This window comes from Lepisma saccharinum, chromosome 9 (assembly GCF_977018435.1).
Source record: "Lepisma saccharinum chromosome 9, izLepSacc3.1, whole genome shotgun sequence".
NCBI classification, from domain to species: domain Eukaryota; kingdom Metazoa; phylum Arthropoda; class Insecta; order Zygentoma; family Lepismatidae; genus Lepisma; species Lepisma saccharinum.
Genome location: NC_139237.1, coordinates 77,317,944 through 77,330,586, shown reverse-complemented (window position 1 = coordinate 77,330,586; position 12,643 = coordinate 77,317,944). Strand labels below are relative to the sequence as shown.

The 12,643-nt window shown below is 37.1% G+C and overlaps 1 protein-coding gene across 4 annotated transcripts in view; it reads left to right on the top strand.

Annotated features, from left to right (window-relative positions):
• Set1 (SET domain containing 1) overlaps positions 1 to 10,809 on the top strand; it is a 44,080-nt gene extending 33,271 nt beyond the window's left edge. For all 4 annotated transcript variants that reach the window (XM_083128461.1, XM_083128460.1, XM_083128462.1 and 1 more), the window contains 3 exons: positions 4,711 to 4,896; positions 6,158 to 6,415; positions 10,041 to 10,809. In XM_083128461.1, coding sequence (XP_082984587.1) covers positions 4,711 to 4,896; positions 6,158 to 6,415; positions 10,041 to 10,214 — 618 coding nt within the window. In that variant the 3' untranslated portion in view covers positions 10,215 to 10,809. The remainder of the gene's footprint in view (positions 1 to 4,710; positions 4,897 to 6,157; positions 6,416 to 10,040) is intronic.
• The last annotated feature ends 1,834 nt before the right edge of the window (positions 10,810 to 12,643 follow it).

Here is a 12,643-nt window from a genome sequence, read left to right as displayed (position 1 = left end):
GCTACCGCGCATGCGCTGCACGTGATTAGCGTGAGTCATGTAGTGAGAAACTTGCCCTGGCCATAAGGAGTAGCGAGTCATGGCGGAACAATGTGTTTTGGCGGTGTGGAGTAAAGAAGAGATTCGTTCTGTGATCCGGCATGAGTGGGCAAATGGTCTTGCTCCTATCGACATCCGCAGGAAGCTTGTTGTTGTTTATTTGTCTATAATGTCAGTGCAAATGGTGCGAAGGTGGTGCAAATCGTTTTCTGAAGGACGAACAAGCATATTCGATGAAGATCGGCCCGGTGGCCCGTCTGTAGTCAGTGACGCAACATTGGTTGACAAATTGAATGCACTGGTTTTGGCCAACTGTTGAATCAAGGTTCGTGAAGCAGCCGCTGATTTTAACATTTCCGTTGGGACTGCACACAAAATCATCCATGAAAAATGGGATATGTGAAGGTTTCATCGCGTTTGGTCCCACGACAACTCACTGCAAAACATCTCACGACGCGTATGCCATGTTGCCTGGATTCTCTTGACCCGTTACCACAATGAAGGGAACAACTTCCTCTGCTGTATTGTGACTCAGGATGAGAGCTTCGTTCATCACTACACTCCAGAATTCAAACTGACGTTTTCACACTGATTTGGAGGTTCAGACAGCCGTGAAAAGTGTTCTTCGTTCCCTGGACCCCTGGAAACTTTTTCCTTGACGACCCTCGTATATTGACTGAAATGTAGGATCGGTGATAAGGCTGAACCAATACCAAAGTATCTGTTACAATTTATTCATTGATACCAGCTGATACTTTTCCATATTTAGAGTATTTGTGGCGTCTCTGAAATGCTTTGGAGCACTTTTACAGAGACTAATTATCCTTAAAGAAGCTTTAATTTATTTTGCACCAGTATAGTATAAAAAATTGGTTAGATTAAATGACATCTATTTTATATTTCAATTTAATTCTTGAACATTTTAAAGCAAGTGTGGTAAATTAATGCATATAATTGCAATGGATTACTTACATGTTAATATTAATCAATATTATGAACCATTTTATAATTGTTCAGGGTGGCTATTCACCGGGAATTCCTTGAATTTGGAATTTTCTGCATGAATTATTGTCTCCGGAAATTGTGCATGAATTTTTCTGTGTAGATGTGAAAAATTGCAACTTTTATTAATCCAAATTCCATTGAATTTACATATATATATATATATATAAATGCCCTAAGCTTTTAACTTTAGTTTAGCTTTTGTAATGCTATGGGGGCAACTAGCGCTACTTTGGGCTATAACCTTAGTTATAATGCTTTTAATCTAACTCGAACTATCTGGCCATTATGCGACTTTATCTTATCCTATAATATACTGCTGGACAAAAAAAAAAACGGACACCTTAATATTTGACATCTGAATTGCAATTACTTATGAATTACGCTCTCAGTTAAGTATTGAAAAATTGAACATTCATTATTGAACATTTTCCTTTTATTATTTATCTATTTATTTATTTACTCGTATTTACTTATTTGGAACACCTAGTAGGCTCAAAATTAATTTCATGCAATTTTGTTTTAATTTATTGATTTTCAATTCCTGTTGATGTTATTTTGTTTAATGTCTAGAGAGGCATGAATTTTGGTTCATAGTAACCATAGTAACAGATATTATTGACATTGTCATTGCTGGTATTTTTCTTGCAAGTGTATTGTAAGTTTGCTAGCTTGAAAATGAGACGTAAACAGGTAGTAAAAGCAGTAGCTCTTCGCGATGATGGTCGTAGTGTGTGCTATATTGCTAGGGTGCTAAATATAGCACGAAGTACTATCCATGAAGCTCTCAGACGGTATGATGCAACTGGTTCCTATGGTAGAAGACCGGGTTCTGGCATTGTTCTGTTCGGAAACGATGCACAACAGCACGGGAAGATCGTTTAATGCGTATCATAGTCTTAAGAGACCATCGTACGACTTCAAATATTGTGGCACAATGTTTGAGAAATGTTCATAGATCTGTGGTTTATTCACAAACAGTTCGTAGAAGACTGAATGATAGTGGTTTATCATCTCGGAGACTGGCTACAGGTCCCAGGTTGTTAGCACGTCACCGGAAGCGAAGACTGGAATTTGCTACAAAACACTTACATTGGAATGTGGAGCAGTGGGAAAAGGTTTTATTCTCCGATGAGTCAAAATTCAACCTACGTTCATCAGACGGGCGTGAACATGTGTATAGAAGACCTAATGAGCGTTATGCACAATGTTGTTTCGTTGAAATATCACCCTTTGGAGGCGGTGGTGTCATGGCTGGGGAGATATCTCTTTACAAGGACGTACAGAGTTGGTTCTTGTAGAGAATGGGGCAATGGCAGCTTGCAGGTATATTATAGAATGTGTGGCAGATCATGTAGTACCATACGCACCATTCATAGGCCCGGACTTTGTTTTTATGCATGACAATGTGCGTCCTCACATTGCGAATATTGTCACGGAGTACTTGGATGAAGTTGCGATTATAATGGCCACCACAAAGTCCGAACCTAAATCCGATAGAGCACGTCTGGGATCAACTGAAATGACATATCAGAAACCGCGCAATAGTTCCAGAAACAATTGAAGAGCTAATAGAGCACGTCTGGGATCAACTGAAATGACATATCAGAAACCGCGCAATAGTTCCAGAAACAATTGAAGAGCTAAGACGTGCTATTCAAGAAGAATGGGAGCAATTGGACCAAGAAGTGATTGCCAACCTTATTCGAAGTATGCCACGGCGGTTACAAGCTGTAATTGATGGGAGGGGGAGGTAACACCCACTACAGCTTATATACCCCACCAGTACCAGTTAACAATATTAAAAAATATATTGCTAAGATTTTTTTTTTTTTTGGGCAGTTTTCTGTAGCTTTCGTTTATGTTCTAATTTAACTTATTAACAATAAATTTGCTTTCTGTTGAATATATTCAGGTTTTCTTATTTCCATTAATTTCTGCAACATTTAGTTAGCCTTCGAATCAGAATTTATGCGTTATCACAAAAAATGCAAGTGCCCGATTTTTTTTGTCCAGCAGCGTAGAAAGAATTCCCAAGTGTACCCTCTTAGGGAATTGAGGCTTACTCTCTAAGATGGTAGCAGAGAGCTATAGAACGGCCTCTCGGCATCTCTCAATGTGCCAGAACTCAATGACTCCAGAGTCTTGTTTCTAGGAGTATTTATTGAAGTTACGACCTTCTCTCTATCCTCAACCCAGCTGAGAGAGGTCACAACCTTGTGGCTATTTTCACTGACTATCCATTCTGGGTGAGAGGTATGACCTTGCTGGCAATAACGTAGGCTTGTGGTCAGTAGACCTCTAAGCTTATTGACAGGATTATTCCCAGAATATTCACGGCCAACGTTCTGGCCTGGTTGACGCTAAACCACCAAACTTCCTGTAGGTTACCTTATCGAAAACCTTGCCCTTGATAGTATAGGGGGAGGGTAGCACCTTGGCTGAATTACACGTGTCGAGGATGAGACAAGTGTGTGTGACACATGTCCTTACTTCCTGGTCTGTTCTTATTTCCTTGTAGAGGCAACGCCCTGTTATGTAACGCGCAGAAACTGCACGTTACACTTTTTATTTTTATTAAGGAAGAAAAATAAAGCTGCATTAATTTTCGCAATCTATTTACTTTGATAGTGTCCTTGTAGAACAATCTATATGACAGGTTAAAAATTATTGCAAGATATCTTGAAGTTGATTCGTTTGAGTTCGGAATTCTTACAGAATTATAATTTTTTCATAGATTAGTACATCCCGTGACATTTGTGTCTTGTGTTTCTTGATGTACTTCGAGCGTAAGTATGTGAAATGGCAAACGTTAACTCCGCACCTTAAATTAAATATTTTAGATATATCGCTTAATTGAATTGAATTAGAATTTTCGGATATACCCTAGAGTGGCCACCCTGTTGTCAATTTTCAAGCATTGGCATCGGTATCAGCTCAGTCCTAAAAATAACCAGAATTAGAAATACAAAACCTTTAGGAAATAATATCTGGATGCAGAATGTACGTTGTTTTTTTTTTCCTTTATTCAATTAAGTAATTAAAATTGTGGTGGTATTTAAAATCTTAACTAGGTAGGTGGTAGAAGTTCCAAGATGTCTCAAGTTTGAACCTCCACACAAGATTCCAACTGACCTGAAAATTGTGGAAAAGTCCAGTGAATTTCATAGAACTTTCCAAAAGTCTAGAAATATTAATTATAATACTTGTACTTGCAATGAATATAGATTTTTCACTAATTTGTAAATCTTAATTTGACGCGACAGTCAAAAGAAATATGTACTTATAATTTGTGATTTCTTGCAATTTGAGCCCTTGCTTTCACATTTCCAGCCTACAGATATGTTGTAAACAGGGGTAAAATAAGTTAAAACATGAGAATGATCTGGAGTTTCACTTGAAAAGAAAGTTCTGGAAAACTCTTGTCAATTTGTTGTGGCCAAACGAACTGAAACTCAGGCACCGCAAAAAATAACTAGTGTTGATTAGACCTAGTTAGTTTTCACAGCTAACAACTCATAATTACATTTGCAAGAGAGCACAGTTGAATTTTGAAGTGGAAAGTTCCATTCGTAAGTCCGTATTATTTCAAGAATGTCCATCCAGTGTCAGTTGTTTGTTGACTATATTGTGCTAGTATTCTTTACAAATCTCTTTTTCTTCTTGCAGCACCATTACGGCCAGACAATCCAACAAGCTGCCACCGAACAAGGAGGAACCTTGGATTTGCCAAGTAAAAGTGTCTCAGGAAAAATGCAAGCTCTTTCTCGGGAAGCTCGAAGTAACCAGCGGCGTCTTCTGGCTGCGTTCGGCAATGAGACTGACAGCGATCTGCTTAAGTTTAACCAGTTGAAGGTAAGTTTATACTTTTCACTAGAAGAATTTACTGAAAGGGAGCTGTTAAGTAGTTTTCTGCACTGGAACTGCCCTAGTATCTTTTTTGGAAACTCTACAACGGGTGGTCTTCCAGCAGGGGCATATTCTCCAGTGTTATCGCTCTTTAGAAATTGCTGGAAATAAATAAGAATTGTTGCAGTAAACCAGGTTAAATTTTCAGAATATGCCACCGTCTTCCGCCATTGTTAACACACTATGCTGTCAATACAGTGGTGGTGACAATTTAATGTCTGTATGCCGTTCTTATTTTCGTAGAACATTTGAAAATCTCTGGCACTTGTTGGAAGAGAAGGCTGACTTTTATATTTTTAAAAGAATTAAAATTGTGTTGTTGCTTTTATGGTATCCAAAAGCTTGTTCCATTTTCTTGGTGTCTTTTCCTTGGCCAATTACCGGCTACCATAGGTGTTATTTTATTTAACTTGCAGAATAGCTGTAAATGAGCTCATCACGTACAGGTTCTTAAATATTAAATATCCACAATTCAAGAGCAGATGTTTGGTTATTGTTTACGCTTTAGTTGCCCACCCACCCTTGCCACCAATGAGCATGCAAGGGGTGGCACTCAAAACTGAATCTCGCGTCCACGTAGTATGCCCTGGTAACTGCAATCTTGCAGGGCTCTGGCAACTGGACCCTCGGCCAATATAATCCTCTGTGGGATTGTGTTGTCCTGTGCTTGTACTTATGTGTGTTGAGTGCCCCTGAGCCTCAGCTTTTAACTAGGCAGTTGAGATTTTATCCTTGCACACAGTGTAGTTTCGGTTCTTGTTAAGGAATCTTTGTAGTCATTTTAAAAATGGAGTGAGGAAGTTTTTAACAGACATGATTTATTTTCTTGATATGGCCCTGTCCTCTATTTTGTTTAAGCTTACTTCCATATTGTGTGATGGACAAAAATAACCTGTGTTCATAAAAATAAGTCACATTTACTGAATATTTTCGAAAGTTATATTGACAAGCATCAAAAGTATTACAATTACAATCATTATAGTTCACTACTTTGTGTAGATTAACTGTGCCAATAATTTATTTACCAGATTATTAATGTTTGTAGTCACAGACACTTCTGGATTGTAACTACTGCGTTGAGTTTCAGTGGGATGGTTACAACACAGAAGTGTGCATGACTACAATTGTAACTACAAATACAATGCTCGTGCCTATTATTTTGCTCTATTATTTTTAAATGGAAACAAAAACTTTTTTTCCCTTCCAGTTCCGGAAGAAACAACTGAAATTTGCAAAGTCTGCAATCCACGATTGGGGTCTGTTTGCAATGGAACCGATTGCTGCTGATGAAATGGTCATTGAGTATGTGGGGCAGATGGTGCGACCTGTTGTGGCCGATCTGCGAGAGAGACATTACGAGGCGACTGGCATTGGCAGCTCCTATTTGTTCCGTATTGATGTGGACACAATCATTGATGCCACAAAGTGTGGAAACCTGGCAAGGTTTATTAACCACAGTTGCAACGTAAGCATGACCTTTTTTTTTTTTTTCATCTTCCTTTTACCTTCCTGTGTTTACTTTCTTATGAAAGTTTACTGTGTGTGTAATTTGATGTGCAAATTTTAATTTTATGCTGGAATTTCCTCTGGTAATCAACCTGTGGTAGTTCCACCTCTTCTGTGCAGTGATTAAGGTAATATTGTAAATCTGTTACTGATTTATAATTATTTAAATTATATAAATATTATCTGAAGTGTTTCAAACTTATACAGGGTGTCCAACTTGCTAGTTGCTACAGAAATTTCTGGATAATTCAGACTAAGAATTTGAGGAGCACATACCTTGGTCTGTACAAAGCTACAAGATGTATTAGGTGTACATATTAATTCTCGGCCTTTTTTAAAAACAGAAAATGCTTATTCGTCACCTTTTAATTGCCAAAGTAATCTCCATTGGAATTTACGCTGCCATCTTTCCGGCAGCTTGTATATCGCCTGGTGATTGAACTGTGGAAATTTAGTCTATAAACTCAGCAATGCTATTTTCCACTTCTTGAAGGTTTCTGTAGTAAGAATCCATTAGGTGCTGCTGCAGAGACCAGAACACAGAGTAGTCTGAAGGTGCCAGGCCAGGGAAATAAGCTACATGACGTAGAACTTTCTTTTGCCATTTGCAGCCTGACATTATCATGCAGCAATATCACTTTCCTAGTCCCCCTCTATTTCATTACTCTTATGAATCAGTTCGTGTTAGTTTTTGGATTTTCATTCAAGAGTTGCTCCAGTTCTTCATCCTCCACTTTCTTTGGCTGTCCAGGATGCTGTTCTTTTTACAGATTGAAAATATGTATGACATGGCATATTCACCGAAGGCTGAACAAATAGTTTCCTTCAGCTCAGGAGCATTTGTCTTCAGTTAATATGAAAGAAAAGCATGCAGTGCCTGATGTGCTGCTGCTTCAACAACATCATTCTCAGTACTGCTTCTTTCTGTTACATCGTCTGCTTGTTGTGTATTTTACTTTTCTCAGCTTAGTTTTGGAGTGCCCAGACGTGGCACGTTACGTGCAATTTGAACAATCGCAAAAGTAGACTATAATAAGTGATTTAATTTAGGGGCTGAAAATTTATTTATAAACCTAATAATGACATGTTCTGAAAATGGTCCTGAACTTGGTACTCCATGTTTTCGAAAGTGTGGACGATCATATTGAGGGAAACCATTACCACCTTGGATACTGTCTTACAGCTCTGGAATAATTATACCGTATTTGCACGTATATAATGCACGTGCGTGTATAATTCACACCTTGGTTTTTGATGGGGAAAAGTGACAAACAATTATATCTCGTATCTAATGCACAGTACAATCCAGGTTCAAGAAATGTCTTCCTTAGTTGTAAGTCTTAAAGCTGTTGCTATGCTCATCAAGAAAGAATTACATCATACCCATGCCATCTCCCCTTCCACTGTGTTTAGCATCCCATAGCTTTCACTTTAGTAACAACCTTATTTATTCTGTAATAATAGAAAGCGAGATCAAAATTACCTTATGGATTTGCAGTACTCAAGAAGTTATTTTCTATTATTCCTCCCTCCCCCCCCCCTACAAATACCACTGATTCGCATCCCATGTGACAAGAGAGGTGCATGCTCGAATTCCGCCAGAACGGCACTGCTTTTCTTGGTGTCACAGAACATTACATTGTAAAATGAAAAATCATGGGAAATGACCTTTAAACTTTTATATGTGGTTTTGCTCATACCAAAACTTCAAAATATACTTTTTCCTGTGATTAACGTAACATTTATACAAGGCACATTTACACACTCTATATCGTATAATTTGGTCAGTAATACATTTTAATGATTATTTTCTTTTTCATCTTTTCTTTCATCCAAAGTACAATAAAAATCAGAATGTTCCTTTATTTTGTGATGATCTTATTTCAACTGCATTGCACATCAGAGTCACAATCTTTAGTTGCCATATTCAGAAACTGCAGAGTTTAAGCTTTACAACAATATATAAGTTGATAGGGTTCCGTAAACATGGAAATTCAATGCGTCACAAAATCGTGGAATGACCCTGTACAATTTCATGTTGGCTCTCAGAATTATTTCGTGCATAATACGCACCACATTTTTGGGGGGCAAAAATTTTGGAAAATATGTGCATTATACTTGAGTAAATATGGTAATTACTTGTGAACCTGTCCTTTGAGGTAACCCACAGGATATTATCTGGTGGTGTTAAATTAGGTATGGTGACAAAAGCCCTTGGAAATGATTTTCGAGAAACATGGAATAGATTACAACTATACTATCCTTGGTGTGTGGCACATTGTACTGCCCTGATGGAAGTTTCTGATGGTAGCTGTTCATTGTCAAATTGCTATATGAAAGTTGAAAATTTGCAGTTACATCTAGGATGCCACTGTTGTGTGGAATTAAAGAGTGCCCCACCAATGTGACTTCCTGTTCCACATTCATTCATCAACCTTTGCCATGTGCTGTACGAGTGTATGCCAATGAGCAAGTAGGGCACACAGTATATTATCTCAATTCAATGTTGTTATACATGCATTGAATTTAAGCACAAAAATCAGCATTTATACATATAGGAAAGTATAAATCCAAGAGACTGAATAATATTTGAAGAAGTCTAATTTTATGGGCATACTCCATAGTACAATTACTATCCAATAAGATTGGTGACGAGCATAGTCCATTGTTCACTATAAAATTCTATTGTGAATGATAGACGGGCTATACTGGTGGCACTGTGTCTCTTGTGTATGTGTGTTATAACCACCTCTTTCAAATTCCAGTTGCTAGATGTCACGTTTTCTAGCATTGAATAATTTATATCCACATTGTGGAAATTTTTTACGATTGTTCCACTTCGGATTTCATAGTTAGTGATGATTTTGATCCTAATAGGAGGTTTTTAGGTTATTTTCATGAATTAATTCTATATTAAGTATTGAAATTTTACTTTAAGAAAATTGTTACAGAAAAAATTCATAAGTGTGATAAAATTTATATAAAATATATCATGTTATATATTAACTCATGTAACATGTTTTCTATGATATTTTTGAAAAACAGCAAAAAGAACAAAAAATAAACCCTTTCTCCCGTGGAAACTGTGTTGTCATCCCCATCTGGAAAGGGTTAATTAAAAAATTGTGTATCAGTTGTGGCTAATTTGTGATTGAAAGACCTCAACGCATGGATGCAATTAAATACAATATGATATGTTCATGTGTGGTGGTGATACGCATAGGGATTAAAAATTAGAAGAAATATTCAATCAAAATGTATTAGTTCATGAATGGATATGATGGTTGTTTTGCATTTGATATGCACAATACACCCTACGGGGAAAATTAAGTATTTAAAATAGATCCGGTGTGCATTTTTGTGCACTTCATGGTAATCAGATTGGATGTTCAGGATATGTTGTTTGGAAATCTGAAACTATTTCATTTTGCCTGTTTTTCTCCTTGTATTGGAAAACATGTTTTATGGTTTCTGCATCATTACTAGCTTTCAAAATCCGTGGAATGGCTGAAACATGTAGAATGTCTCACGGTTTGTTTGTAAAATAATTTATTCTAATGTAAGAACTGTTATTTTTCTTTCAGCCTAATTGTTATGCAAAGATCATCACAATTGAAGGTAGGAAGAAAATAGTCATCTACTCAAAGCAGCCGATTAATGTAAATGAAGAAATTACGTATGATTACAAGTTTCCAATTGAAGATGAAAAGATTCCGTGCTTATGTGGTGCTGTGCAGTGCAGAGGAACTCTCAACTAAAAACAGTCGTGGACTTGCAGAGGTTCTGGTTGAAGCCAGGAATAAAATGATGCGAGGAATGTTGGTGTATGGTAGAATGATTGCGCGTGACAGCAGGGGTTGGAGATATACATGGTGTCATGTATTTGTTTAAGTATAATTTTTTTATATAATGAAAGCGTGGGGACCTTGAACCTCCAGGGAAAAGATTTTTTTATCAAGATTGGCGCAGTTTCATGTGCAAATGAAATTCCGAGGCTTTTTTGCATTTTTTTTTTTTTTTGCTGCTCATGTGATTGTACGCGAAGTTTTGAACTTCATCAAAGGGACAAATCATGAACTTATTATGTACTTGCTATGTGTAAGGATCTCTTGAAGAATTAAGCATAATATGGGATAAACAGCATGTCACGGAAACGTGCATATGTACACAGATTTTATTTACTGTGGACATTACATCTTATATATATACATATATATAAAATGTGCACAAAACAGAGAATTTATTAGTAGCACATTTGTGTGCAGGTTTAACTGGATGACCTTAATTCAGACGTTCATTTTTCATTTTGTGTGTTCCCAATGTGTACAGTGCAAAGTAAATAGTTGTTTTCTTTAAAAATGTTGTTTATTAGATCCTTGAACAATTGTTACAGTGCTTTAATCAGTGAAGATTTTAGTAGTAGAATATATGTTACAAATTTACACAAATATGTATGGTGAGTAGATAAATAAGGTTCTTTGTTCTACCAGGAAAAGATCCCTGCCCATATCTAACTCTCAATGATAATATTTACGTCCCTCTTTACCTTCAATTGATTGTTGTGCCTTGCTCATTACTCTCGATTGATAATCCCCAAGTGCCTCTTCCCTCTCAATTGAGAATCCCTATCCCCCCCTCTTTACTCAGTTGATTATCCCTACGTGCTTCTTTGTTCTGAATTGATAATAGTAAACTTTCGCTTTACTCTGAATAGGTAATCCCTAACTTGCTGTTTATTGTCAAGTAATAATCCCTACCCATTTTTTACTGTAAGTTGATCATCCCTGTCTACCCCTTTATTCTCAATTGGTAATCCTTCCCTTGCTCTGTACTCTCAATGATAATCCCTACCACCCACTTTATTCTAAATCGATAATCCGTGCCTACCCGTAAATTCTAAACAATATTATCTACACCACTCTTAATCCTCAATTGATAGCCTTCCTTGCACATTACTCTCAATGATACCCCCCTCTTTACATTGATACTACCTGCCTCTTTACACTGAATTGATAATACCTACCTCACACATTACTCTCAATTCATAATCACTACCTTCGTCTATACTCTAAATTGATAATACCTGTCACCCCTTTACTCAATTGATTATCCCTACTGGCATCTTTCTCAGAATTGAAAATCCCTATCTTGCTCTTTACTCTAAATCAATAATCTTTATCTCGCTCTTTGATTTCAATTGATTATCCCTATCTCCCTCTTTACAATCAATTGAAAATATCCACCTGCCCCTCTATTCTGAATTAATAATTCCTACATCCTCCTTTACTCTGTGATAATCTCAACCTCCCTCTCCACTCTCAATGATAATCCTTACCCCTGCCTTTATTATACATAATCCCTGCCTCTCCTTTACTCTCAATTGATATTCCCTTTCCCAAATGATAATCTCTACTTTGCTTTTTACTCTAAATTGATAATCTCTACCTCGCTTATTACTCTCAATGATAATTCTTATCTCCCTCTTTACAATCAATTGACAATATCCACCTGCCTTTTATTCTGAATCAATAATTCCTACCTCCTCCTTTAGTCAGCGATAATCTACCTCACTCTTTCATTTCAATTGATAATCCCTATCTCCCTCTTTACAATCAATTGACAATATCCACTTGCCTCTTCAGTCTCGATGATAATCCTTGCCTCTCCTTTACTCACACTTGATATTCCCTTTCCCAATTTTTTTTATTCCATTCCACCTCTTTACTCAATTCCTGAGACTTTATTCTGAATTGATTATCTCTTTACTTTCAATTTGTGATTCCTACTTCCTCTTTACTCTGAATTTATTATTCCTACCTCGTTTTCTACTCTCAATTGATAATGTGTACCTCCATCGCTCTTCCCTCTGAAATCATAATCAATCCCCCCCCCACTCTCTCTCTACTCTCAATTGATAATCCCTAACATCTTTTTACTACTTTCAGTTGATTATTATTCCTATCCCCATGCTAAAGGTCCCGGGTTCGATCCCTGGCCGGTTCAAATCCGGGAACTTTTCTAACGTTTGATGACATGGGTATGGGGGGGGGGGTAAAGGTGGTCAGGGGGCATGATGCTGATCACATCACCCCCACATGGTGTGGTGCTAAGCACAGGGGAGCACTTTACCTTTTTTACTTTATCCCTTTTTATTCTCAAGTAATATTCCCTTCCTCTACTCTCAATT